General features: G+C 58.1%; 2 protein-coding genes across 11 annotated transcripts in view; one reads left to right on the top strand and one right to left on the bottom strand.

Moving 5' to 3' along the window:
• Window positions 1-7,000: 7,000 nt before the first annotated feature.
• Window positions 7,001-14,988, top strand: SPHK1 (sphingosine kinase 1). Of its 9 annotated transcripts, none has more exons than XM_059878629.1 (6): window positions 7,001-7,342; window positions 12,636-12,830; window positions 13,137-13,289; window positions 13,385-13,479; window positions 13,580-13,695; window positions 13,927-14,988. In XM_059878629.1, the coding sequence occupies exons 2-6, from the start codon at window positions 12,821-12,823 to the stop codon at window positions 14,729-14,731; spliced, it is 1,179 nt and encodes a 392-aa protein (XP_059734612.1). In that variant the 5' UTR covers window positions 7,001-7,342; window positions 12,636-12,820; the 3' UTR covers window positions 14,732-14,988. The 9 variants fall into 9 exon arrangements, with proteins under 9 accessions (XP_059734612.1, XP_059734608.1, XP_059734611.1 ...); XM_059878625.1 differs by lacking the exon at window positions 7,001-7,342 and adding an exon at window positions 8,261-8,417; XM_059878628.1 differs by lacking the exon at window positions 7,001-7,342 and adding an exon at window positions 9,263-9,281.
• Window positions 14,989-15,869: 881 nt separating this feature from the next.
• UBE2O (ubiquitin conjugating enzyme E2 O) overlaps window positions 15,870-27,649 on the bottom strand; it is a 49,337-nt gene continuing 37,557 nt past the window's right edge. Inside the window, exons 4-18 of one of the 2 annotated variants that reach the window (XM_002696167.5) lie at window positions 25,654-25,751; window positions 25,086-25,149; window positions 24,296-24,439; window positions 23,913-24,022; window positions 23,611-23,761; window positions 22,935-23,407; window positions 22,442-22,596; window positions 22,103-22,215; window positions 21,878-22,006; window positions 21,261-21,350; window positions 19,791-20,487; window positions 19,456-19,592; window positions 18,282-18,485; window positions 18,119-18,176; window positions 15,870-18,005 (exon numbers count right to left, since the gene is read on the bottom strand). In XM_002696167.5, coding sequence (XP_002696213.1) covers window positions 17,347-18,005; window positions 18,119-18,176; window positions 18,282-18,485; window positions 19,456-19,592; window positions 19,791-20,487; window positions 21,261-21,350; window positions 21,878-22,006; window positions 22,103-22,215; window positions 22,442-22,596; window positions 22,935-23,407; window positions 23,611-23,761; window positions 23,913-24,022; window positions 24,296-24,439; window positions 25,086-25,149; window positions 25,654-25,751 — 3,282 coding nt within the window. In that variant the 3' untranslated portion in view covers window positions 15,870-17,346. The remainder of the gene's footprint in view (window positions 18,006-18,118; window positions 18,177-18,281; window positions 18,486-19,455; window positions 19,593-19,790; window positions 20,488-21,260; window positions 21,351-21,877; window positions 22,007-22,102; window positions 22,216-22,441; window positions 22,597-22,934; window positions 23,408-23,610; window positions 23,762-23,912; window positions 24,023-24,295; window positions 24,440-25,085; window positions 25,150-25,653; window positions 25,752-27,649) is intronic. The other variant, XM_005221305.4, reaches the window with a different exon arrangement.

The following is a 27,649-nucleotide window of genomic DNA, read 5'->3' as shown; positions in this document are numbered from 1 at the left end:
GATGTGTTCTTTTATTGATGCAGTGTGTTGGTTCGTAAATTCATAGTTTATAACATGTACTTTTCTGTACATATTTATACCTCAATAAAAATCCCACATAGCCAAGCGATTTAGTTATACAGATGTGTACATTCTTTAGAAAAAAAAACCCAACCCTGTTGGTCCAGTAGTTAAGACTCTGTGCTTCTGCTGCAGGGGGCACAAGTTTGATCCCTAGTCAGGGGTCTCGCATGCTGCACAGCAGGGGTCCAAAAAACCCTAAAAACTAAAATAAATAAAAACCCCACACATACTTCATAACTATGTAGGGAAATACAGAGAAATGGGAAAAAAAAAAAAAAAAGAACCAGTGAAAACCAAGGATTGCCTTTTAGGGCCTCCACAAGGTGACACAACTTTTGAGACAAGGTAAGTCCCTCCAAATAAAGCCACCAAAGTGCTGGTGGCCTCCTCTCACCCCTGTGAGGAGAGGGAACGAGCCTCTGGGAGGTTCCATGAAGTTGACATACGGGACTCCATATAATTCAGTGCCAAGGAGCAGGAGTCTCTCTTTGATCTAATCTGGCTCACCTGAGCCCTCTTTTTGACCAGGTCTCAAACCCTGGGCCCTTTTGTCCTTCCATGCAAAGTCCAGTTGTAACAAGAATCTTGATAAGTCAGTTTAGCCTGAACCCCCATCCTCCAGGTCTGGTCACCTTCAAAATGTTTGGCTTCCCCATTGTCCAGCATCCTCAGGTGATGTCTGAGCCTCCTGGCCTGCCTTAGCAAGTTTTTTTTTTTTTTAATTAATTAATTAATTTGGCTGCACCGGGTCTTAGTTGAGGCATGTGGATTCTTTAGTTGTAGCATGCAAACTCTCAGTTGCGGTATGTGGGATCCAGTTCCTTAAACGGGGATCGAACCCAGTCCCCCTGCACTGGGAGTGTGGCATTCTAGCCACCGGAAATTCTGCCAGGCCGATTTAGTGAGAATCTCCCCTGATCCCTGACGTTTTCTTTTAGTAATCTTCCACCCACTGACCCCTACCCTACTCCTTGGCTTATATTCCCACTTGTCTTTGTATTCACAGTTGAACTCAATCTCTGCTCCCTCCCACCCATCTGCAAGACCCCAAGGTACTGGTCCCTGCCCCTATCACAGAGGTTCTGAATATAGCCCACCTTACCCTTCTTTAACAAGTGCCTGGAATGAATGTTTTCCTTTAACAGCAGTCAAATCATAATTTAAACTGCATCATTAGAAATGGACGTTTTTGTGCATCGCAGAAGAATGATCCTGAAAGGGACATTGCTGGTTCAAGTCCCTCATTAAAAAAAAAAAAAGGGAAGAAATGCATATAACAGGAAATAAACAAGTCAGTTAGCATATTCACGACGTGCAACAATGAGCTCTGCTGCTGCTGCTAAGTCGATTCAGTAGTGTTCGACTCTGTGCGACCCCACAGATGGCAGCCCACCAGGCTCCGCCATCTCTGGGATCCTCCAGGCATGAACACTGGAGTGGGGTTGCCATTTCCTTCTCCAATGCATGAAAGTGAAAAGTCAAAGTGAAGTCGCTCAGTCGTGTCCGACTCTCAGCGACCCCATGGACTGCAGCCTTCCAGGCTCCTCGGTCCATGGGATTTTCCAGGCAAGAGTACTGGAGTGGGGTGCCATTGCCTTCTCTGAGCTCTATCTGGTTTCAAAATAAAACCCGCAATAAAACTATCACCCAAAATAAAATCATCCCAAATAAAACCCATGTCCGTTAAGCACTGTCCTCCTGGCAACCACCAACCTGCTTTCTGTCTTGGTGAATTTATTTATTCTGGAGGTTTCATTTAAATGGAATCACACAATATATGGCCTTTTTGTCTGCCTTCTCTCACTTCTTTCACATGATGTTCTTGAAGTTCATTCACAGGGTAGCACAGATCAGGACTTCATTCCTTGTCATGGACAAACACTATTCCTTAATGTGGATAAGCCATGTTTCTTTTACCCGTTCATCTGCTGATGGACACTTGGGTTCTTTCTGCCTTTTGGGTATTGTAAACAGAGCTACTATAAGCATTCGTGTACAAGGTTTTATGTGGACACATGTTCTCAGTTCTCTTGGGTAAACACCTAGAAGTGAAATTATTGGGTCACATGGTAAATCCATGTCTAATTTTTTGAGGAACCTTGAGTTTCTCTTTTTTTTTTTTTTTGGCCACACTATGTGGCATGTGGGATCTTAGTTCCCTGAAACCCTGTCCCCTGCATTGGCAGTTCAGAATGTTAACCAATGAACTGCCAGGGAAGTCCCAGGTCTCTCCTTTTTAAAAGAGATTTTTTGGGACTTCCCTTGTGGTCCAGTGATTAGGACTCCAGGCTTCCACTGCTGAAGGTCTGGGATCCCATAACCCACCCGGCATGGCCAAAGCGGGGAACAAAGATATTTTTCTTGGGGCAGGGTTGTTGTTGGTCAGTCGCTAAGTTATGTCTGACTCTTGTGAGTCCATGCACTGTAGCCCACCAGGCTCCTCTGTCCATGGGATTTCCCAGGGCAAGAATATTGGAGTGGGTTGCTGTTTCCTTCTCCAGAGGATCTTCCCAACCCAGGGATTGAACCCACATCTCCTATATTGGCAGGTGGGTTCTTTACCACTGAGTCACCAGGGAAGCCCTGGGGCAGGGTGGGGAGGTTAAATCAGGAGCTTGGGATTAACAGATACACACCACTACCACTATATATACACAAAATAAACCTACTGTACAGCACAGGGAAATATATTCAATGTATTATAATAACCTATAATGGAAAAGAATCTGAAAAAGAAAACATGTATATGTATAGCTGAATCACTTTGTTATACACCTGAAACTAACACAGTATTGTAAATCAACTATACTTCAATAAAAACAATTTTAACATATGTTTTCCTCAAGGGCTGGCGGGGACTCCAGATTCGTTCTCCACATCTATTAGTAGTAGTGGTGTTAGTTGCTCAGTTCTATCTGACTCTTTGCAACCCCATGGACTGTAGCCTGCCAGGCTCCTCTGTCCATGGAATCCTCCAGACCAGAGTACTGGAGTGGGTAGCCATTCCCTTCTCCAGGGTTTCTTCTCGACCCGGGGATTGAACTCAGGTCTCCTGCATTGCAGGCAGATTCTTTACCATCTGAGCTACAGGGAAGACCCTGTTCCACATCTGTTAGGACCAGTTTTTCATGGGTGACCAGCCTGTCTTTGTTAAGTACACATAACATCCAAGTCTCAGTTTAGAATTAAAATGATGCTGCTGTTCTTTCATGTAGCTCAATGATAAAGAATCCACCTGCCAATGCAGGAGACACAGGAGGCGCAGGCTCCATTCCTTGGTCAGGAAGGTCCCCAGAGAGGAAATCGAAACCCACTCCAGTTTTCTTGCCTGGAAAATTCCATAGACAGAGGAGCCTGGCGGGCTACTGTCCATGTGGTTGAAAAGAGCCAGATACAACTGACTACAATGAAGCCTGAAGCCTGCGCTTCCACTTAGGGTCCTGCCTGAGACCTTAGTGTCCTAGGGTTTGCCTGACTCCTGGGGGCCAGCCAGCCTGCACCGCTAATGGCTGCAAATCGGGTTAACAGATCCACCCCCAAGGACTCAACATGCTTCTCCCCTTAGGAATAACACTTACTCCTGCCAAGAGATGCAGGTGGCAGATCTGATTCCATGCTAATCCTATTTTACAGTTAGATTGTCTTCCCTTCTTAAGTGCTCCAAGTCCTCAATTTGAGAACCAAGTGGTCACAGATACTTGTCACGTGGCAACTGGAATTCAGCCTAAGATGATAGGATCTTTGCGCTTGTTGGCAAATGCCAAGTTGATGCTGTGGATTTTTCTAGGTCATGCCGAGTCCGGAAGATGGATATGCCCTTTAAACTCTGCATCAGAGCCGTCTGTCTGTCCCTCCCTCCTGGGACCCATCAGCCTGCTGCGCAGAGCCAGGAGGAGGTGGGGTGTTTGACTGTGTCCTTCCTGGGCTCTCTGCATCACTGGAACAGCCACCTGGCGCCCAGATGGGGCTCCCTCCCCTGGATCCTCTGCTGCGGTTGGGAGGGGTCAGCCCACAGCCTTTCTCTCGAGGACTTCTGTGTACAGAACCATGCTTACGGCAGCTCTAGGAAGGAGACAGAAACAGAAAAGAAAGGATACTTTCTTCGTATATGCTTCCCATTATATGCTCCTCCCAAGCCCATTCCATCTTTTGTTTTAAAATTACTTCACTCCTTAGTCTGTAAGCTTTTACAGGTAATCACTCGGCTCCCTTTCTGTTTTGAGACAGGGAGTTTCAGAGGAGGCTGCTAGGATCATCTGATGGTGCCTTGAAGGAGAAATGACAGCTCGACTCATTTTCAAGAAGCTGGTCACGTTGCTGTGGTCAGCACTTTAGGGCAAGGAGCAAAAAGGACAACGAGCCGCTTTTGGAAGTGGCTCTCCTGTCGGATCGGCACAGCATCACTCCCTTGGCAGCACAAAGCTTCGGGGGCACACGTGTGGAATGAGGTTACCGTGTCCCTTGCCCCGGGGCCCCTCTCCTCAGCCCCAGCTGTCCAGCCCATCCTGTGCAATCATTACTTAAATGACCAGGGTTCTGTCTGGAAAGAATCGAAGGGTTTGACCTTCAGGAGGCCAGCCTCCAGGGAAGGGGAATTTCTATTTTCGGGATGTGGATAATGAGTGTCAGGGGCAGGCAAGCCCCACTCCAGGCGCCCATCTTTTTTTGCAGCTTGGCAAAGTAGGGCGCTGGCCCCTCTTTGGCCTCCAGTGAATCGGCTTCTGTGAAGGAGGCCTGAGAGGCGAGAGGGATGCAACCCCAGGTGCCCACCAGGGGCCAGCAGGGTGTCTTGAAAGGGTGTTCCCCATCTCTGGAGGGGGTGAGAGAGGATCTCACCTCTGCTCTGTGGAAGTGGTCCATTCCCAGGTAGGAGGAAACCACCCCAGACCATTAGCGCCAAAACGCTACATCCAGCCTGTTTGCTTTGGGAACAACCCAAGGACGAGGCTTAGCTTTGGAGCGACGTTAAAATGGAAAACACTGCACAACAAAAAACGCCCGGAAAACTGTGTACACACCCATCCCCTTGGCCTGGACGTGGGGACCAAATAAAAGCGGCTCAGCATTCCCGCTGCCTGGCTGCAGAGCTGCCAGGTCTCTCTTCCTGCTTTCCAGAAGCTCTCCTTTTGGGAATCACCCAAAGCAGTTTGACACGGCTGCTGGCTGCTCTTCCCTTGAAGGAGACGACCAGTCGCACAGTGTCTCTCGGAACCAATATGTGAAATGAAGTCGCTTCAGTCGTGTCCCACTCTTTGTGACTCCATGGACTGTAGCCGACCAGGCTCCTCACTCCATGGAATTTTCCAGGCAAGAGTACTGGAGTGGGTTGCCATTTCCTCCTGCAGGGGATCTTCCCGACCCAGGGATTAAACCTGGGTCTCCCTCAATGCAGGCAGATGCTTTACCGTCTGAGCCACCAGGGAAGTCGAACCAGTATAAACCAGTATAAATGAGTAACTGATTTCAAAGCACAGTTGAGGGCTTCCCGGGTGGCTCAGTGGTAAAGAGTCCGTCTGCCAATGCAGGAATCATGGGTTCAATCCCTGATCTGGAAAGACGCCAGATGCTGCGGGGCCCCTAAGCACATGCGCCACAACTATGGCGCCTGTGCTCTGGAGCCTGGGAGCTGTAGCGACTGAACCCACACGCCCAAACTACTGAAGCCAGTGTGTTCTAGAGCCTGTGCTCCACGACGAGAGAAGCCACGGCAATGAGAAGCCTGCACACGACTAGGAGTGGCAACTAGAGAAAGAAGTCCATGCACAGGAATAAAGATCCAGCACATTCAAAAATAAATAAAATTATTTCTTTAAAAAGAAAAACACAGTTGGGTAGGGCAGGGGCTGGCTGCAGCCTCAGAAGGGGACCTTCTCTCCCCTCACTAGTGTTCAGGATGTGGGACTGGGTGCTGGAGACAGGCCAGAGCCCACTGTAGAGAGCCCAAACCGGAGCTGATGTCAGCAAGAACCTATGAAATATTCCTAGCCACCGTTCTCCACGTGGCTGGCCTGGTCCAGCCTCACCACAAAGTATAAAAGTAGCTGGACTGTCGGGCTTCATGACAGGAGCTGTGAGGACCACGTCTTTTGTGTGGTACCCAGTGGGCTGGGCCGGTGGCAAGCCCTTCCTGCAGAGTGGGGAATTCTGCCAAACTGGAAATGGATGGGCAGGTCTGTGCCCCACCATTTCCTCAGGTGAAAAGTTATTTGTTATCCTATAATTACTATGTTCAGTAAATATGCCAATTGCTCCTTCTCAGGCAATTTCTTTTTTCCCTCCTGTGCAGTTTTTAAAAATGGAAACCGGTGTTCTTTGCGGGGGCCTCTGTCTGATGAGTCAAAGACCACACAGTCTACAGAATCACGTGTCAATGACCTCAGCAAGAATGTTTTCGGCCCCACCATGACGAATGCGAATTGAGGGAAACCAAGTTCCTGGTTTGTGTTCAGCTGGTACCACTAAGGAGATGCGGAATGCTAGAAAGAAGGTTCTGGCGCCAAGTAAGGACAGGATTCCCAGACATTCCCTGCCCCACTGTGGCTGGCAGAATAACAGCCCCCCCCAAAGATGTCTGTGTCATAGTTCCATGCGACCCATGACTATGTTACCTTATATGGCAAAAGCAATTTTGCAGTTGTGACTAAATTAAAGTAAGGCTTTTGGACGGGGAGCTCAACCTGAGTTAGCCAGGTAGGGTCAATGTCATCACAGACGGGAGAACTTACAAGAGGGAGGCAGGAAGATCGGGGGGTTTCCCTGGTAGCTCAGCTGGTAAGGAATCTGCCTGCAATGCTGGAGACTCCAGTTCGATTCCTGGGTCAGGAAGATCCCCTGGAGCAGGGATAGGCTACCCACTCCAGTATTCTGGCCTGGAGAATTCCATGGACAGAGGAGCCTGGAAGGCTACAGTCCTTAGAGTCGCAAAGAGTCAGACACAACTGAAATGACTTAGCACAGCACAGGAAGGTCAGAGTCAGAGAAGATGTGACAACAGAAGCAAAAGTCAGACGGAGACTTGGAGATGCTAGACTGCCAGCACGGAGGTGAAAGAAGGGATCCGAGGCCAAGGAATGCAGGTGCTTCTAGACGCTAGAACAGGAAGGCAGCTCAGCCCTGCCAATCCATTCTAAACTTGTGACCTCCAGAACTGCAAGATGAGAAATTGGTGCAGCAACGAGAACCCAGGACACTAACACAAAACCCAGCTTTGTTCTTCTAAGGACTGTGGAAGAAACCCATCTGCTCAGAAAACCAGAGACGCCATAAGCCGAGGTGCAGGGTAAGATCGGAAAGTCGGGGGAGCGGGGGTGGTGTGCAAGCCTGGGGAAGGTCCCTCAACAGTGGGAGGCGGGCAGGGCCAGTTCCCGTCCCTTTCCTGTGGCACCCACAGGAGCCTGCACTGTTGTCCTCTCTGGAGACACCTAGGACTGTTCGATCTTTTTTTTTTTAGTTTAAAAACTGATACATCCATTCACACTAGAGTCCTCATAACTAACTGGGTTTTCCTCCCAGAGTAATTTGCATTCAAAAAAGAACAGTCCCGCAGAAGATAATGTAGACCCTGAAACAACAAATTTCAGCCAGGTCTTTCACCAGGGAAGAGGGTCATGTGGTGGCCAAGGCAGAGTTGCGTGATGCATGCACAGGTTATGTGTGCATGCTCAGTCTTGTCCAATGTGTGACCCCATGGTCTGTAGCCCGCCAGGCTCCTCTGTCCATGGGATTTCCCAGGCAAGAATACTGGAGTGGGTTGGCATGTCCTCCTCCTGGGGACCTTCCAGACCCAGGGATCGAACCCACATCTCCTGGATTGACAGGTGGATTCTTTACCGTTGAGCCCCCTGGGAAGCCTGCACATACAGGTCAAGGAACACCTGTGGCCAGTCAACCACTAGTAGCTAGGGGAGAAGCCTGGAACAAGACGCTGCCTCACAGGCCTTGAAAGGAACCGACCCTGCTGACATCTTAATCTTGGATTTCTTAAGAACCGTGACACAGTAAATTTCTAAATCACCCAGTCTGTGGTACCTTGTTATGACAACTCAAGGAAACTAACACAGACGCCTTCAGATCCCAGACCAGCAGCTGAAATGAGTGGCAGGGGTGAGGCCTTTTAGGGGAGGCTGTGCTAGTGAACTTTCCTGAAAGGAATGTGTCCCTCTGAGCAGGCCTGCTCAGATGTGGGGTGTGTGGGAGGCAGAGTCCAGAGACCCAGAAGAGATGCTGGCTGGCAGCCTCGGCAAGGACACCTGTGAGGAGGAGGAGGCCACCTCCGAGATAAATCTAGGCTCACCCCACCACACCTGGAGCAGCTGAACCACCACAGAGACAGAAACTTGGAACACCGCCTGCAGGTCAGGAATCTCGTGTGACCAGTCTGGTCTCCTGCATGCCCATGTAGGACACACCTCTCCACCCACAGCCTGCCACCCTCAATGCGTGTCAGGGTCACTGGGATTTCAGAATGGGAAACCACATCTGGGTCCATCCCAGGAGACCAGTCTTAAAAACAGTCAGGCTGGACACCTCCCTTTCCCTGCCCTTGCAGCCTTCCAGGCAGAAAGCCCTTGAGGTCAAGGAAGGCTGCGGGGGTCCTGCAGTTCAGCCTGGGAGCTGGAACCTCAGGAACAGGTGAGATGGCAGGAATGAACAAATCAATGTTAGTTGCTGAGTCGTATCCAACTCTCTGCGACCCCATGGGCTGTCGCCCGCCAGGCTCTTCTGCCCATGGAATTCACTAGGCAAGAATGAATACTGGAGTGGGTAGCCAAGGAGATGGCAGGAAACCTCTCCTAATAAAAGCAAGTCATTTGCCATCTGGCAGCCTTGGCTCCAAGTTTCCAGAGAGCTGGGCCAGGCCCAGTGCATGCCTGCTTGCTTTTTTTTTTTTTGAAAAAGAACAGAAAAGGATCAGGTGTGTCCTGGGGAGGCTACCCTCAAGGAGGAGGGAGGGTGACTGGGGGAATTGGAACAGCAGTCTCTTTCACCTCTGAGACAGATGTACCTGATGGTTGGTGACCGGGACAGATCAAGTCTCATGCCAGGCCTGTGGCCACAGCAGCTAGTTGCTTAATCAGAACCTGGAGGATGAAGCCTGGAGAGGGCTTCCAGATGCTTCCTCTTTCTCAGAGCGATTGAGCAGCGGGGTGGATGAGGCAGCTCTGTGGCAAGCAACACGTGGAGCGGATGGATACTCAAACGCCAGCTAGAAGCCTGGGGTCAGCTGGGCCTCCCGGGCTGGGGGCTGGGATCTGGGTTTGCTTCTCAGCTCTGTAGGGAGCTGGTTCAGTGGCTTAGCTAGGCAAGACCCTTCACCTCTCAGGGTTTCACTTCCCCCAATTATCAAAAGGGGAAAAGCATCTTCCTCTTGCCCAATCCGGTCTCCTGGGCCATGGGTACTGACGAGGATCTCTGGAGATGAAATAACCCTCTTTAGAGAGGGGCTGGGGGCGGGGCGGGCTCGGAGGGAGGGAGGCTGGAGGAAGGAGGTGACGGACGAGAAAGAAGCAGGCGAAGCAGGGACCTTGGGGGTGGGGACGGGGGTTGGGGAGAGGCGGCCGGGAGGACAGAGGAGCCTTTGTGCGGACTGGAACCGGGGCCAGAGGGCTCTGCCCTTCACCTCCCTCCCACTGGGCTCCCGGAGGCCGGATAACAACCCAGCAGGCCGCCCCGCCTCCCTCGCCGCTGGGTTTCCAGTTAACCCCGCCCCCAAGCGGCCGCACGACCCCGGGGGCTCCAGCTAGGGAGGCGGAGGGACCCTGCGGCAGGTGGGCTTTCTCACTAGGCTCGTGTACGGCCACGTCCTCGCTTCCCGGGTCTGAGTCCCACCAGACTCCGAGGTTTAAGCAGCGGCTTCTCAGGACTGATGGAAGCGCTCGTGGGGAGAAGAGGGAGGCCGCCCCTCTCCAAGATCCGAGATCCCCGGGAGCATCACGCCGCGTCCCGCGTCCTCCAGGCGCCCAAAGCCCTGACTTTGACCGTCCTGGCTGGAGGAGCAGGCAGGCGAGGGAGGAGGGGGAGAGGAGAGCCGAGGGATCCAGTCCGGGCTCCCGCAAGGAGCCCCCTCCTCCCGCCGGCGCTGGCGTTCCCGCGTCGCGTGACCGCGGCACTGCGGCTGCAGCGCGGCGCTTGGCTCCTGGCGCTGGATTCCTGGGCGGGGGGTGGGGAGCCTGGAGGTTCAAGATCAGACCTCGGTGGATTCCGATCGCGGCGCTGCTAGAGGGTGATGACGCCCCGCCCCGCTCCCCACTCGGGTTCCTAGTTTCGCAGAGTTTCTCGACCCGTGAAAGCATCGCTGAGTCACCTTCCCGGAACGCGCTCGGGCCGCTCACGACCCAGCCAGGGCTGCCCCCAGAGCTGCGCAGGGCGGAGGTGGACACCACCCGGCCGCGTGCCAGGCCAACGGCCCCGGGACCCACGCGTCCCAGCCTGAGCCTCTCCCCTATCCCGGGCCCCGCCCCGCCAGGTGTTGGGGAACAGGGACGCCTGGGTCCTCTCGCAAAGCGGTACCTCGGAGCCGTGCCGAGACCTGCCTCTTGTCGACTTTCAGGGGCGATGGGAAGCGAGACGTGTGAATGGGTGTTGGGTGGGGGCAGGTGTGGGCGCGTGAGCACCCTGCAGCCGGGGCCTGCACCAGCTAAGCCTCCTACAGCGGTTTGGTCTTTTCTAACTTTGGTTAGGGAAGTTAGAAACTTGGTAACTTGACCTTGGCAACTTCCTCCTCTGGGTCGCCGCACACTACCCCACAGGGAGCTTACTCGAGCGGGTCGTGGACACTTTCAGATCGGACACTTACTTGCCAGGGATGTGTTGATCACACCCCATTGACACCCGAGGCCCCGGGCCAGTTTGCAGCTCCCCGCTGAGCCAGCAGGGCGACGGAGGACACGCCCCCATGCTTGGCTCCCCAGTCCGGATGGGGTCGCCTAGGCCTGTTTACACCGCCAAGCTCCTTTCAGGTGGGTAAGGGGCGCGGGGCCTGGAGCGCCCGCTGGTTCAGGCGAGCATCGATGTTGTCCTCTGGGAAAAGCACCCAACTTCTGAGGTTCTTAACAAGGCCCCCTCCTCCGGACCGCGTACCCCCCGCGCTCCGGGCCCTCCCTCCCGGGATGGCTCCTCTGGCTGTCTCAGGCTCCGTGGCCGTGCGGTCCAGGAAGCTAAAAATAACTCTGGGGGAGGATGGGAGCGGCTGCAGAGACACCCCAGCACGAAATGAGGGGTACCTGGCAGGGCCTGGACCTCGAAATCCGGGTGGGATTGGGGGGCGCGGGCAGCGGGGCAGGTTCCGCCAGGAGACTATCCAGTGACAGGCAAGGGTCTAACCAGAGCCCTGAGCCACGCGCGCCCGGAGCCCCACCCGGGGGCCGCTCAGATTTTGTGCGCGGCGGCCTGTGATGCGCGTTCACCCTTGCGCGCCCGGGACGCTGCGCTCGCGGCGCGCCGCTCGTAGCCGGGCCTGGGGCTCCGCGCCTAGCCAGCAGCCTCCACGTCTCCCGCCCGGCCGCGTCGCTCGCCTTCCTACTGGGTCCGAGAGTCCCCGGACCCAGCCAAAGGGCTGAGCGCTTGGCCGAGCCGTGGGCGCGGGCCGGGCTGGGGCGGAGCGGCAAGGCCAGGGCCCCGCTTGCTTGCGCCGTGCGGGGCCTGGGTTCCACCCCTGCGAACGCCTGGGCCGCGGGGCGTGGCCAGGCCGGGAGGCTAGGCACGGCGCCCTCCCCGAAGTTGAGCGAAAAGTTTGAGGCTGGAGGCAGCGAGGCTGCGCAGTCAGCGTTTACTCGGCGCTCCGGTTGCTCCGCAGATGCGAGGCTGAGCCGGGGACTGGCTGTGTTCAGCCCTAGGCGATTGTGGGGAACGGAGGTAGCGCTTCCCCCAGGAAACTGGACCGACTGGGTAGGGCTGGCCGCCTGCCCTGCTCTCTTGCCCTTCTTGGCTTCCTGGGCGGCCGGGGGAGCTGCCGTGCAGCACATGGCCTCCGCGCCCACTCGGCTCTGGCTGAGGGAGGTGGTGGCTGGCGGCCCGGCTCCGGCTCAGCCTTCGCACGACTCCGGCGCCGTTTCCACGAGCGCTGCGCGCGGCGCCGCAGAGCCCGGCCCTTGGAAACGCGCGCGGCGATCCGGGCAGCTCCAGAGCTCGGGGTAGAGGACGCGGCGACCCGGCTGTTTCGGGCCGAGGATCACTCGCCCCGAACTTCGCGCGCGGCGATGGCCACTCACCTTCTGGGATTTTTTTACACAACTGGACTCCCCTCCCCCTGGCGGCCCCCGGGGAGGGGCTTGAAGACCCGATCCCACGGAGAGAGCCGGGGCTCTGACTCATCGTCGGGCCGGAACCCGAGGTCCTAGAAAAGACAGGCTCTCAGGAAAAGACCCTTTCCCCCTGGGGGTGGTGGTGGTGGGAGCTCAGTTCCAGGACCCGAACGCCCTTGGTGGCACTGGACCTCGGCTTTCTGGACCTCTTGGAAAAATAGGCGATGCCGGTGCGCGCGGCTCCCGGAGCGTGGTCCCAGAACCTAATGGGGCGCCCCCTACCTCAGGGGGCCGCTCCAGACTCCACCAGCGCGGTTTCCTCTCCCTCAGATCCGGCAACCGCAGGGAATGACGCGGGTGCCCCCACAGCCCCGGCAACGGGCGGGGAGGGCGAGCCCCATAGCCGTCACCGAGAGGCCCGCCTGGGCAGCACCGATAAGGAGCTGAAGTCAGGAGCCGCCGCGGCGGACAGCGTCCGGACGGCGCCGGGGACCCCTCGGCAGCGGGGCGAGGTCATGGATGCAGGTTTGTGGGGGCCTGGCGGGGAAGGCCTGTAGGGGGATTCCTATTCTCCCTGGTGAGGAAAGTTGGCCGGAGTCAACTGAACAAGAGGGGCTGGGTACCCTGGAGGCGAGCCCTTTTCCCCATGAGACTAGAAGCTGGTGGGAGTCTGAGCCCAGCCAAACTGGCTGGAGTGCCCCGCTGGAGGCCGCTGCCGCTGGCCAGGCTCAGCTGGATCAATTACCCGTGGATTTCAGGCGCCGCGTTTCCACCCGGGTGCCCGAGTTGTGATCCTCAGCCCCTAGTGGCGGTTCCGGTTTGTGTTTACAGCGGGCGGCTCCCGGAACACGCTCCCAAGGCCCTGCCACGTGCTGGTGTTGTTAAATCCGCGCGGGGGCAAGGGCAAAGCCCTGCAGCTCTTCAGGAGCCACGTACAGCCGCTGCTGGCCCAGGCCGACGTCTCCTTCACGCTGATGCTCACTGGTGAGTTTCTTCCCGGGAGCGGGCGTGGGGAGCATCCCCAGCCGGGGGACCCGCGACTCCAACCTCCCACGTTGATAGCCGCGCCCTCTGCACAGAGCGGCGGAACCACGCCCGGGAGCTGGTGCGTGCGGAGGACCTGAGACGCTGGGACGCGCTGGTGGTCATGTCCGGAGATGGGCTGATCCACGAGGTGAGGCCTTCCCAGGGGAGGCTGGGCCTGGGTCTGGGTTGTGGGGGCGCCGTGGCGGGTGGGGGAGCTTCCCAGGCTGAGGCCTCCTGTGCTCCAACAGGTGGTGAACGGGCTCATGGAGCGGCCTGACTGGGAGACCGCCATCCAGAAGCCCCTGTGTAGCCTCCCGGCAGGCTCTGGCAATGCAGTGGCCGCTTCTTTGAACTATTACGCCGGGTGAGAGCCAGGGTCCAAGCGGGTTTATTTTCCCTCAGGTCCTGCCAGGCTTTCTTTTATGAGTGCCTGCGAGCTACCACTCGTCTCTGGAGCCCTGAGCCTCTGTTCCAGGGTCCTCTCTCTCTCTCTCTCTCAGTGACTCCAGTTGGCTGTCACCCGCTGTCAACTCCCCCAGGGGCTCAAGGTTACTTTGGCCTGCCCCAGCTCCTCATCCGACTCCCTCCCCTGCAGGTACGAGCAGGTGACTAAGGAAGACCTCCTGACCAACTGCACGCAGCTGCTGTGCCGCCGGCTGCTGGCGCCCATGGACCTGCTATCCCTGCAGACCGCCTGCGGGCAGCGCCTCTTCTCTGTGCTCAGCCTGGCGTGGGGTTTCATCGCCGACGTGGATCTGGAGAGCGAGAAGTTTCGGCGCCTGGGCGAGATGCGCTTCACTCTAGGCGCCTGCCTGCGCCTGGTGGCCCTGCGCACCTACCGGGGCAGCCTGGCCTACCTGCCCGCAGAAACGCTGGCTTCCAGGAGGGGCCCCTCCCCGGCTCTGGCCCCGCAGGACCCCGCGGACACCCATGTGGTGCCCCTGGAGCAGCCAGTGCCTCCTCACTGGACGGTGGTGCCGGAGCAGGACTTTGTGCTGGTGTTAGCACTCCTGCATTCCCACCTGGCCAGTGACCTTTTCACCGCCCCCATGGGCCGCTGTTCGGCTGGCGCCATGCATCTGTTCTACGTGCGTGCTGGCGTGTCCCGGGCCATGCTGCTGCGCCTCTTCCTGGCCATGGAGAAAGGCAGGCACATGGAGTGCCACTGCCCCCACCTGGTCTATGTGCCTGTGGTTGCCTTCCGCCTGGAGCCCAAGGATGGGAAGGGTGTGTTTACTGTGGATGGGGAACTGCTGATCAGCGAGGCTGTCCAGGGCCAGGTTCTCCCCAACTACTTCTGGATGGTCAGTGGCTACAGGGAGCCCCCACCCTCTCTGAAACCACAGCCCTCACCCCGCAGGAAGTCTCAGCAGACGCTGCCCCCATCAGAGCGTCCCTGACTCTGTGGGCCTTGCCCCTGCCTTTGTCTACTTGGTTCACTCTGTGCTCAGGCCCCGCCACCCCTCTCTCCCTCCTCCCCCAGGACTGGAGGGCCTGTCCACAGCCCACGTGGTGAGTTGGGAGGAGGAGGAGGAGAAGGAAGACTGGAGAAGGGTGGGAAGGACAGGCTCTGCCCACCGAAGGCCAGATGGAGTGTTGGGGTAGGAGCAGGGAAGCCACCCTTGAATCAGATCTGAATAAAGTGACATTCCCAGCCTGCTGGTCTTATCCTAGAGGGTGCGAAGAGTGGGGTCTTAATTCTGCCCGGGCTCCAGAATTTAACATGATGACCAACCCAGTGGTCCCTCCTGGATGGGGCAGCATGTGGTACCGGCCCCTGGGAAGTCATTTTGGTAGTGGGCACAGGACCAGAGCTGGTCCAGGCTGCTTTTGCAGGGGTTGGGGCCCTGCCCCAGTGATGATTATACCCCATCTGGTCTGGAGCCAACTGCCTCTTAGCACAGGTAGGAAGACTGAGGTTTAGAGCAAGTATGTCTTACCTAGGGCCATACAGCCAGCGCATCTCAGCCAAAAGGGAGATTGTCCCGGAGTTAGGGGCACTGGGGAAAACTGGCAAGGAGCAAGAGGTCAAAATGGCAGAGAGCTGTCCCCTTTTTACAAGGAGTCTGTCTGTCCAGGGCGGGCTCTGGGGCTCCCCTGCCCTCCTCGTCTGTCCTTGTCGGGGAGTGGTGGGCTGGGGTTTAAAAGGAAGCAGTGGTGAGGAGAGGCAGATTCCAGCCATCCAGAGTGGCTTCGAGCCCAGGCCAGCCCCCCCCAGCATCTGGAAGGAGCTGAACGGGTGGACCTGGTCAGAGGCCCCCGGGGAACAGAGCTGCTGCTGCTGCCCTGCTGAAAGGGGGCTCCAGGACCCAGGCCCTGCTCAGAGGCAAGAGCACCCACCCACTGAGCTTCTAGACCCTCACCTCCCGGCCCCGCCAAGTCCTTGACAGGAGATGAAGAGGCTTGGGAGCGGGCTGGGTGGGGAAGGGGCTGCTGCCTTGAGACGCCCCCCACCCCGCCCCAGCCACAGGGATCTTTCCTTCCCCTGGGGAGGGTGTGTGAGGTGCCCCCGAGGGAAAGAAAGGCGACAGAGCCAGATGAATGGCAGAGGCAGGTTTAATGGTGCCACCTTGTCTGTTTTGTACACTGTAATGAGCCAAACCAAAAAAAATGCAAGTAAAAAAAAAAAAAGTTTAATCACACAGCACTTTATACAGATATCTTAAGCAATAGGCATTCACATCTCCACGTGAACAACGCACCGGGAAGCACAGCCCCGCCAGTCACTCTGGGTGATCCTCAAACAAGACCCCGACTCCGGCCTCCAATCGCCGCAGCCCTGGTCTGGCCCCCGTCCTCCCCCGCGCTGCCGCCGGCCGCGTGCTCACGGCGGCCCAGGTGTGGAGCCAGCGTAAGGCGGACAAGACACATCATGCTTTGGCTTCTTATTTTGTCTTTTTTTTTCCTAGTAAGAGTTAATATTTTTTGATTTATTCTTTCAATCTTAAATATTACATTACATACACCAAAAATTACATAGCTGCGATGTGCTCAATGGCATCCCCTTCACCTGGAGCTTCACATTATCAAACGCTTAGAAAACTTGTAAACCTCTGGGCCCAGCTCTGCGAGGGAAAACCCTGCTGGCCGCCACTCTGCCACATCGAGCCTGCGGTTTTAAGCGCAGGGCTGACAGGCTGTGTTCTTGTCTGGGGCGGGGAGAGGGCTGGCCCACTCTGAGTTCCATGAGCTGCGTGCCACCCCTGCCGGCGTGAGCACTGGACACAGGAGGGGAGAGGGCCCGAGTCCACGGGAGAGGCCCTCGTCTGTGCTGCTGCTCCCGCCTCCGGGGACCTCAAAGCCAGAGCTGCGATCCCCCTCACCCCGAGGGGCAGGAAGGGCAAGGCACCTATAGCCGTGTCTTCCCAGTAGCAGCTCCCTGTCCTTACCCCGTGGCAGCGTGCGAGGGCCACCATCTCCCGGGCGTCGCCATGCACCCGGCCTGGTGCCCACCTCTCGCAGAGAGCAAGTTCAACAGGCCAGGGCCCAGCCGGGAGTCAGTGGCGGCGGCACCGCTCTGGGGAGGGTGGCCGAGCTGGGGGCGAGGGAAGACCTGGCAGGTGGTGGCGACGGGCGGGCCCGGGACACCAGGAAGCGTCAGCGGGACTCGAGAGGGCAGGCGGGACGGGGCAACCGCCGCGGCAACCCACATTTCATGCAAGGCACGTCCACGTGGCCTGTGTTCTCCTGTGTCAGACCCCAGGGAGAGCCCACCCCTGCCCTGAGGGTGAGACGGCGCGGGAGGAAGCGCAGGGGCACTCTGCCTGGGACTACAAGGGGAAAATCAGCTGCGCGGTTCTGATTTCCTTTGCCACAGGGCACCTGCCTGTTGGAAGATTGCTTCGGAATACAAATGGCAGCATCTCAAGAAACTTCCTGCACGTCAGCAGCAAACTCACCTTGGGAGGAGGGGGCAAAGGGCAGGGGGCGGGGCCTGCACTGGGACAGGGGAGGAGAGGGAAGGGGGGAGGCCTCTCCCTGTGGCCACCTATGTGCCTTCCTCCGGGGCTGCTGGCTACTTGTCCCCCGCGCTCTCGGGCATGCCCGCCTCCGTCAGGGCAGCCCGGAACTGCATCAGGACTCCCCGGATGCTCTTGACGAAGCCCTTGGAGAGCGGGAAGAGGGGGAAGCCGAGGTCAGGGTAGCCGCTCTTCTCGGGCAGGAAGCTCCGGTAGCTCTTTCTCCTCTTCTTTGGCTTGACGCTGGGCGGCACCGAGGCGTCGGGCGGGGCCTCCGAGGCCTGCTCCGTGCGGTCCCTGGGGGCTGAGGCCGGGCCCTCCGAGTCTGAGCCCTGGGAGGCCTCCCCGGGGGCCAGCCCCCCGTCCTCAGGTTCCTCTCGGCCGAAATCTGAGAGCTCGGCCACAGCCGGCGGCTCCGGCGAGCTGCTGTCCTTGGGGAGCCCGTTGGGCAGCGCCTGGGCCCTCTCCAGCAGGGCGTGGGTTTCCAGCCAGGACTCAATGCGGTTCACCAGCCGCCAGCCACCGGTGCTAAAGTGCTGCCGGATCTCCTGCTCAAAGACCTCGGGTGGCCGCCGGACCAGCTGGGTCATGGACTGTACCACGCGGATGAGGGCCATCTCGTTGTAGCAGCGGCTGTTCTCGTAGCCCTCTTGCAGGCCTCGGTCGCTGTCAAAGCCTGCCTCGTTGTAGTACGGTTCGTTCACCAGGATTAGACCTGCAAGAGGGAAGGGGAAGTCCCTCAGGGCTGGCCCAACCTCCACCCCTAGACGGGAGGTCAAGGGGCGCCATGGCCAGAGTGATGGTGCCCTCCAGCCGCACCCCGCCTACCTTGGATGGAGATAAGCACCTGGAGAAGGCTGGATTTGCTCGTCCACCTCTCTGTCCCCTGCAGCACACACACGCACACACGGTGCACACTGATCAGTTGTGTCCCAGACGCCTGCCCGGACTGGCCCGCCCCCACCCTCACCGCGAGCCAGCGCTGACCCACCTTTCCAATCCAGGTGCCCAGGAGGCTGACGCACACCTTCCCGTTGTCATACAGGTTGGGGTTCAGGCGGCCACTGCACTGGGAGAGGTAGCAGAAGTGGGGGGGCACGGCCGGGTAGATGTTGGGGAGCTGGATGTCGAACAAGTAGAGGCCGTCCTCGTAGGGGGTGCGAGTGGGGCCCTTGATCAGGGCCGAGAAGAGGTCCTAGAGGGGGGTACAGGGAGAGAGTAGGGAGGTTGATGTGGGCATCGGGCACCCGCACATGGAGCCCACTTCCAGTCTTCCAGGGTGCCGTGCGGCTGCAGAGGGAGCAGGAGCGGCCCCAGGATCCACACACCCGCTGACAGCAACAGAGAAGCTGAATGCAGACAACTCTGTACAGACCCACTTGGCACCTCTTAACTCCTGGCATGAAAGGAATTTTCCAAACTGGTTTTTATCTTACTTTTTTTTTTTTTTAATAAACTACTACTTGTAAGTTGCATTCCTCAAACACCACTGTGACCTCCCCCCGCACACCCCACCACCCCATGAAGGCAACAACAGTGACAGCCAACAAGAGGAAAGATCATTCCAGGATGGCACGGCTGCACTGGCTTCGAGGGATCTAGAGGGGTGAGAGGATCTGGACTCGAGGATAATGCTCTGTCAGTCATTAAGGAGGCTCTGCACACACATCAGAGACCCAGGCTGAGGGCCGGGGCAGGGGCACCATCACCAGGGCAACGCCACCAGCCGAGAGACCGCCAGGGCTGAGCGGACCGGCGGAGTGCCGGCAGGCCCGTTCCACAGCATCCCTCTTTGCGGTCCCTTTCCCATGGCCCCTTTCTCCAGGGCTGGGCCGGAGGTGAGCCTCCTAAAGTCACTGCCCCTGGGGCTGGGTCAAGGACCGGTCAAAGGATAATACAGCTTTTCCTGTAACGTTCTAATTTTTCAAAAAAAAGAGAGAAGTCAAGTAACGTATTACATAATTTTAAACTAAGCTTTAAAAGGGCGGCTGTCTGGTCTAGACACAGCTGTGGGAGATTTGTTGGAGCCTCTCCTGCCCTGTGAGGAGGGGCTGCAGGCGGGCGGCCTTGCAGGTGTCCCCCAGGCCTGCAGGCCCAGGGCCTGAGGCTGCAGCCTCCGGAGTGCCCACCCGGACGCCTGTGCCTGCCCAAGCCCGCCTACTTGCCATTCTGTCCTCGAATGTCTTGACCATGATGCCATCAGGCAGTGAGGTGGCCAGCAGTGCCATCTCCTTCCGCACTGTGCTGAAGAACTTCTTGGCTTCTGGAGGCTGGAACTCAATTTTCTTAAAAGAGTGATTCGCTAGAGGGGGAAAGAGGGTGGTCAGTCCCTCAGGCGAGGCCTGGGAACGCCAACCGGAGGAGCAGCGGCGGCTGAATGTGCTCCCCAGACAGGTGGACAAAGCCCCCGCCTCCCCCGCCGCCCTCTCCTGGCATGGGGACTGGGGCCCACTCCAGGGACACGGCGCCCTGGCCCTGGAGTGAGGCCAGACGAACTCACAGGGTGCGAACTCCAGCACCGAGAAGACCTCGCCCTTGGCGCTGGTGAATGTGACTCCAGGCTTGCCACCGCACTGCTGGCAGAGCACCGGGGTCTCACTGGGCCACTCGGCCTTCACTGGCGACTGCCCCTCGGGCTTGTCCTCCTTGCGCTCCGTCTCCGGCACCGCCTCCATCTTCTCTTCCTCGGCGATGGCCACATTGTCCAGGGTCTTCTTGAGGTTCTCCTGCAGCTTCTTGATGTCATCTAAGAACTTCTTCTCCCGCGTGGGTTTCTCAGGCTCTGCCGTGGGGGAGGTGGGCGAGCCTGTCAGCAGCTGCTCCACCGTCATGTTCTTGAGGCTCTCCAGGATCTTGATGGCTTCCTTCAGCTCCCGGAAGCTCTTCGGGGGCCCGTCCTTGCCCGCCTTCTCCATCAGCCCGGCCACGGGGGCGGCCATGGCCACGGCCCCCTGGATGGCGGCCGTGGCAGCCTCCTCGCTGATCACCACACCCTTGTCCTCCTCTGGGGCTGCTGGCTGCTCGGCGGTGGGGATGGGGGGCTCCTCTATCTTGGGGTGCTCATCCTCCACCAGCCCATTGTCTGTCTCCCAGCTGTCACTGTCGTCTTCCCACTCGTCTGAGGACGCTCCACTGGTGCTGCCTTCCACTGAGTCGTAGTCCGACTCCTCGATCTCAGACTCGATGTTGTACAGGTGCTGAGGGGAGATGGGGCGCGGGCTGGTCAGAGGCCCTCTGCCAGGGACCCCGAGCCTCAGAGCTGACACTGACCGGGCACCCTGAGGCCTCAGCAGCCCTGCCGCCCTTTCTCCCTTTCCTGCTCTGGCCTCGCGGTTGGGCCTCTGCGCTAGGTGGTCCCTAGGCCTCTGGGAGGCACCCCAGCCCAGCCCCTGGGTCCAGGGTACAGCAAATGCCAGTGCCAGCCTCCTCGTCACTGACCGCACTTGGTCCGCTGGACCGCGGCAGACTCTGTGACTCTGTTCCCATTCCTGGAATGGCCTCCTAGACGAAGGGGGAGCCACTCCTTCGTCCATCCTGTACTGGCACAGGGAGAGGGGAGCTGGGGTGTGAGCATCAGATCAAACGAGGGGCACAGAAATGGAGCTGCGAAAGCCTGTCCATTCCTGCCCCCCGATCTGTGACAGTTTCCTAGAAGTGGTGGGGGAAGGCTGCTTCTTACAGGGCGCAACCTGTGCATTCTCAGCGCAGTGAAATAGGGATCCAGGTAGATCTGTGAGAACCTAGACATGCCTGGCAACCAGGAGCCTGCCAGGTGGGGCGGGACGGTTGGGCCCACTGCAGGCAGCCTCTCTGCTCTCCCGACTCTCATCCGGGGCTCTGGGTGTAACACTGCCCTTCCTTTCCCCAAGACCCTGCTCCCCAAAAGAAGATTCCTTTTCCAGGAAGGCCCTGAGCCCTTGGCCTGGCTGTCACAGTCTGGAGCTGAGCCATGGGCTCCCGGGGGTCTCACCTGGGGCAGGATGATGGTCTTTGAGTTGTCAGCCCACACCACCTCCACTTTGCTGCTGACATCCACGCGGGCTACCTGGCCTACCGATGGCTGCAGTGGAAACAGGACGGGGTCAAGGGCAGCTCTCCGAGAGTGAGGGCACAGGCAGGGCCGTGAGAATGGAAGCGGTGTGGGCGCCGGCCAGAGACCAACGTGAGTACTTGAGAGCACAGCCCTCTGGCTGAAACACCGCCAATACTCGCTGTCCACTGAGCCTGGTCTCTCTGGATGCCCCCTGGATGAGGCTCCAGCCTTGGGGCTCTGGTACCCCTTTCTCCCCTGCCCAGAATCTGCCTGACCTCACCATATGTCCCCACTTGTTCCCTGGGGCCCAGCTCAGAGTCACCTCCCCAGGCCTCTCCTGTGCTCCTACGGCACCTGCCACCACGCTCACAGGACTGAGGACAGGGCTGGGCGCCCCTAAGAAACCACCCGTGGAGCCCGGGGAGCAGCTGTGTAGACCGGCAGGCGGGCCCTACAGGGGGCGGGGCGGGGCGGGGCGGGGCACCTCCTTCGCGGGGCGGGGCGCCCTCTGGCGGCATCGACAGGTACTGCAGCGGCCGTGCAGGACGCCCTACCTCGTCCTCCTTGTGCGGGGCTCCGTCCTCAGCGTTACCGATTCGGATGACGATGTCAGTTGTGCGGAACCGGAAATCAGGGTGATCGGCGATGTCGTAGACGCTCACGTCTTCCTCCTCTCCGATCAGCTAGGGCGGGATGGGCGGTCGTGAGCCTGGGGGCTCTATGCCCAGCTCACCAAAGCCCACCCTGAAGGAGACACGGGGGCGGCGGCCCCTGCTCACCTCCACGTCGTCACCGCTCGGCCGCAGCTTGAACCACTTCACCATGCACGTGCGGCCCACGTGGTCCCCAGACTGCACCACGCCATAGACAGCGGGGTCCGGACAGCTCTGGACTGTGGACCCAGAGCAGGCGAGGAGTGAGCTAAGGCACCCCGTTGGGGCCACCGGCTGCCCCCACAGCCGGCTGCAGGTAAAGCACAGGAGCCCAGGACCCACTGCTTCCCTGGCTTGGTCAGAGAAGGCCAGAAAGGCTGCCCCGTCCATAGCGGGAGCCACCTCCCAGGGGAGGCCTGATGCCAGACCTCCTGACCCTTCCTCCTGAGCCGCGCCCAGCACTACCTCGCTTGTCCACCACGAAGTCTCCGGGGCAGAACTCGTTGTTGTCCAGGTGGTGCACAGGGAAGAGGTCATTGGAGCGGATGTTGCACTCCACGGAGCCGTCCTGCCACATCACGTCCGCCGAGGTCATCGTGGTCACCACCTCCACAGCCACCCTGCAGGCGGGCCAGTGAGCAAAGGCCAGGGATGCTCCCTCCCCACCTGCCCTCCCTGTGGGCTTGGCAACTTGGAACTCAGCTTCAGGCAGGAGGGAGGAAACAGCGCTGCTCCCCTGCAGTCTCCATGCCCAGCATCTTCCAGAGAATCCCTCAACCCTGGTCTCACCCTCTCCCGTTCTCAGATCCTTCCATCCCACCTGGCCGACCCCAGGCACCCCTGAGCCCGCATGGGGCTTCATACCACATGTGCACCCATGAGCCCGCCTGCGTGCAGGTGCCAGGGAACGGTCTCGGGCTAGACACCCAGCCAGGAAAGAGGGTGCCCCTGAGTCTACCTGTCCCCCGGCTTGAAGTCGCGTGTGATTTTATTCTTCTTCCTCTTGTGTTTCCTCTTTAAATTCTTTATTGACAAGGGGATGCTCTTCTTGCGACTCGTGCCGCTGCCGCTCTGGGAGGAGGTGGTGGAGCTGGCGGAGGAGGTCACCGAGCTGGTGTCGTCTGTGTCGTCGGCGGCCTCATCGTCCGCGTCCTGCTCGGCCGAGTGCAGCCTGTCGTCCCCACCCTCCTTCAGCAGGAAGGGGGGCAGCTGCTCACCCGCCTCGTGGGCCTCCTCTGGGCCCTCGTCCTGCATCTCCACTGGGCTGGAGGACCCATCGGGCGTCTCCTCGGGGCTGGCGGAGCCCGTTTCGCTCTTGGCTTTGGCCGCCCCCTTCTTGCCTGCGTCCTCCATGGAATGGTCCCTGGAGCACTGGACGTCCGGGGAGCAAGATGTGATCCTCACAAGCTGTTTCTTCAGGAGGCGCTTCACCTGCCGGCAGAGCGGGAGGGCGGGCGCCATGGAGAGCTGACTCCAGGCAGCTCGGTCGAGGGGTGACGGCTGTATACACCTAACTGGCCTGCAAGGGTCATCAGGGCTGCCCCCCAAGGCCTAAGGCACAGACCTTCCTGCTGTGGAAATGGCTCAAGGCCAGTTCCTCAAACGCCCGCCAAGCCCCAACCCCGAGGACATACCTTCTTGGCCACAGAGCCCTCCCCCTGGGCGCAGTGTTTTTCTGGACATTCACAGGCAATCTTGGCCGGCTCTACCTTGGCTGGGAAGACATACAGACAGCGCTCCCCAAGCTGCCGCTGAGCATGGTCAAAGCATCCGAGACGCTTCACCCTGGGAGGCGAGAGGGAGAGGGGAAAGGCAGACGCTGGGCGAGGGGGTCCTCGGCAACACCCCCGGCATCTGTGCCTGTGGCCCAGAGACTTGCTTGGGGACCACCTCTGGGGCTGCTGGAGCAGGCAGGGGGCGTGCTGGGGCCGCTCACCTGCCTAGGTTTTCCTGGGTAATGACAGAGGGTGGGGGGCTGACGCTGTCCGTGCCCCCTGGACAGAAGCTCTTGGTGATCCAGGTGACCTTCAGCTCTACAACCTGCACCTGGGGAGGCGGGCGGACAGGCCCGGTCAGCAGACTAATGCCGCTCGCTCCCGCAGCCATCCTCCAGAGCGGGAGGCAGGTCTACATCGTAGTTCAGACCCTCCCAGAGGTCACGGAGGCCTCCTCCCTCCAGAAGGGCCCAGCGGACCTGCCACTGGCCACCTCCTTCCTTCGCTCAGCCCGGGCTCCCCGTCCTCAGAGCAGCCCCCTTCCAGGCGAGGCAGGCTGGGCAGGAGTGCCCGGGCCTCACTCCCTGCCACGCCTCCTCCTTACCTCTTCGACCACCACGCGGAACTTGCTCTTGGTGCTGAGCACTGGCTTGACGCCCGACAGCCACTGGACGCTGGAGAAGATCTTGGCAGGGCCAATGAGCACCTGGCCCGGGTAGAAGCCATAGGAATCATCGAAGAAGAGACCCTGCAGGATTGGGGGCCAGAGGAGGGTCCCTGTGAGTGCTGCCTCTTAGGGGGCGGGGGCAGCAGTGTCCACACCTGCCGTCCACCCCAGGCCTCCATGCTCCACACCACCTAAGACTGCAGAGTAGCACCTCTCAGACCTCAGATGCACACAAACCGCCAGGGGTTTTACTCACTAAAAGGCACGGCTGGCCCATCCTGCTTATAACAAGCTCTCGGGCCACAACAATGCTGCTGGTCTGGGGGGACAAAGCTCTAAGAGCAGGGGTCCCCAAACCTGCTTGATCACACACACTCTCCTAGTATTACTTAAAAACTGTCATTTACCACTGCTCTAAAATGTCACATCACAGTAAAATACTGTGTACACTCCAAGAAAAAGGGAGATTTTAAAAGGATGAGATAAAAACTTAACAAAACGCAAAGAAAGTTCTATGCTTCCTGCAAACACCCAAGCTTTTACACCTTCTGATACACACCCCCTCCTTCCAGGAAAGCACTGGCTGAGACCACTGGTCGCCCCGGGCCAGACCCTGGCTCTCTGCCGAGAAGCCCCTAAGCTCCCTCCTGCAGAGCCCAGGGCTGAGGAACAGGAGACGCGCCCCCCACCCGCGGCCCCCCAGGCTCCTGGGGTGGAGCCAACGTACAGAGTCGCTGACGTGCGGGCAGACGTCGTAGAGCTTGGCGCCATCCTCCGTGTTCATGGAGCACCTGCAATAGGGGGCGGGGGCTTGGTGGGCACCGGACCCAGTCCCTGAGTCTCAGGGGAGGCGAGGCAGCCAGGACCCCGGAAGGAGCTGGTCAGTGTCTACAGGACTTGTGTGGAGGCGTCAGTGCCTCTGCAGGCCTTAAAATGGGTAATTCACCCTCCACCCACACCTTAGTCCCTGCACTGGAACAAGGAACTCTCTAAAACAAACAGGACTCAGCCAGCAGATTTCAGCGTTCACCCCCTTAAAGTGCCTAAAGGAGAGCATCAGCCCCTGTTGGGGGTCCTATGTGATGACGAGGGTCTCCCCAAGCCAGGGTAGAGCGAAGACCAGGAACTGAGCCGGGGAATCCAGCCAGGCTGACAAGGAGACCAGCCCAGGGTCGGGCCCTGAGACGCAAGGCCCGCAGCCCCTGGCATGGCCCTCGGGGGACCTAGGACGCACCCCTGCCCCTTCCCCAGCGGCCCCGCCCTGCGAGGGCTCCTGTGTGGTGGGGAGACCGCACCTGGCGCCGTTGGACAGTTTCAGGATGATCTGGTTCTTCAGGTCGTAGACCTTGCCCAGCCAGCAGTCGTAGGCGATGTAGTCCCCGTACATGAAGGGCTGCAGACCAGACAGACAGGCGGTGAGAGACGACGGAGGACTCTGGTGTCCAGAACCCTCGTTCCTCTTGGCCCCACAGACGGCAGGAAGGCTCCATGTGGGTCGGACCTAGTAACTGTGCAGCAAGCTTCCCCCAAGAGTCCCCAGCTGCTCGCCCCCACAGGGGCAGAGGCTGGACGGCCTTCTGAGGACACAGGACACGTGAGTGGGAGTGAGCTGGGGTGGGTGGTTACACAGTAAAGTGATTTAAATAAACAGATAACTATATGGAGGATATCAAGAGCCAAGTCTCCCTGCTGGGGACAGCAGCCACTAACACAGGAAGGGGAAGAGGGAGGAGCTGGACTGGGGTCAGAGGGATCAAGACGGGCTCACACATCTGAATACGTACACAAGATGGGCACAGGCACATTTAGACGTGCATGCTTATCCACCTACATACACATATAGACGTGTGCACTTATCCACCTAGATACACATACGTGGATTCCCTAGCGCTGCCCTGAATGGGGCCCAGGAGCAATCAGCACACCCAGTTTGCACTGAGATCATGGCTTTTGAAAGAAACTAGGGCTCGCTGAAGAAACGGCTGATTCTAGTCTGGATCAGAAATCAAACAATATGGAAAGTAAAGTGTTTTTTAAAAAAATGGTGGAGACATGTCAAAAGAGCACAGATGCCAGCTTGAAGGGGTTCCTACTGGCCAAATCTGGGTGGGATCACTGAAGCAACAGAACAAGTAACGGATTACAACCAATGAATAAAACAGGAGTCTCTGCATCTGATGTAAAAAATGAGGAAATAAATGGGACAGAAAGTACAGCTCTTCCATATGGTAGAATGCCAAACTCATAATAAAGCAGGCAGTGATGGTGTCATGAAATCACCATTTAGCAGCCATCAGGCTGCTGGCTGGGTCAGGTGGGAATTGTTAATGGAGGCTAAGGCTGGTGGATGGGAGTTGAGAACCACCAGTTTATTGACACAATCCCGGAATATCTCCCCACAAAACCAATATGATTGCTGGCCAAGGGGTGAAATCTGAGTTTGTTGGGAGGCAGCTCAGCAGAGCTCAACACGACTGGGGAGCAAAGAGAACGTCCCCACACTGCAGCCGAGGCACGTTCCAGGGCCAGGGAAGAGCTGAGCGGTATTTCTGGGGCAGTTCTGCCAGAAGCGCGGGGCCCGAGGCTGTCACGGGCACTGTCGGACGGCCCCATGCTCGGGGTCACCCAGGACAGGGAGACAAAGCAGGACTGGGAACTGCTCCAGCCTGGGGAGGTCAAAGCACTGACGACTGAGCGTGCGCTCCTGATGGAGGCTGGGTCAGAAGGGGAAAACGGAGATTGATGGAACAACTGAGTGGGTCTGTGGATGGACAGTAACGGGTCAAGGTCCCAATCTAGGGGTTTGAATGGTGGTTAAATAGGAGAGTGTTTCTGTTTTGGGAAAATATACACTTAGTACTCGGGGGCAGATAGAATCATATCTGTAGCTTGCTTTCAGAAGTTTCAGAAAAGCAGGGACTTCCCTGGCCGTGCAGTTAACACGTGGCCAAGGCAGGGAGGGGGGTACGGGATCGTTCCCTAGTCAGGGAACTAAGATCCCACACGCTGCATGGTGTGGCCAAAAAAAAAAAAAGGTTAAAAACAAAGTTTCAGAAAAGAGGAGAAAAGAGAGGCGGGGAGAGAGGGGTGGGTAAGAGGGAGAACAGGCAGGAGCCAGTGCTGACACGGCACCAGGTGTGGCTCCCGAGGCTGCGGGAGACACGGCACCTACAACCTTCAGCAAGCTTGGAATCGGAAATGCATAAACTACTGGAAAAAATTGTTTCAAAAACGACGACACAAAGTCTTAGAAGAGAAAGGAAACCAGCCTTGTCTGCCAGAGACATAAAG

The sequence above is a fragment of the Bos taurus genome, chromosome 19 (assembly GCF_002263795.3).
Source record: "Bos taurus isolate L1 Dominette 01449 registration number 42190680 breed Hereford chromosome 19, ARS-UCD2.0, whole genome shotgun sequence".
NCBI lineage: Eukaryota > Metazoa > Chordata > Mammalia > Artiodactyla > Bovidae > Bos > Bos taurus.
Note: the sequence above shows the minus strand (reverse complement) of the source record. Positions and strands in the feature narration are given on the sequence as shown.

Coding starts and splice junctions, on each gene's coding strand:
- SPHK1 (XM_059878624.1), top strand. CDS start 12,530: ATGCCGGTGCGCGCGGCTCCCGGAGCGTGGTCCCAGAACCTAATGGGG. Junction 12,831..13,063: donor GGGCGAGGTCATGGATGCAG/GTTTGTGGGGGC, acceptor CGTGGATTTCAG/GCGCCGCGTTTCCACCCGGG. Junction 13,480..13,579: donor GAGATGGGCTGATCCACGAG/GTGAGGCCTTCC, acceptor GTGCTCCAACAG/GTGGTGAACGGGCTCATGGA.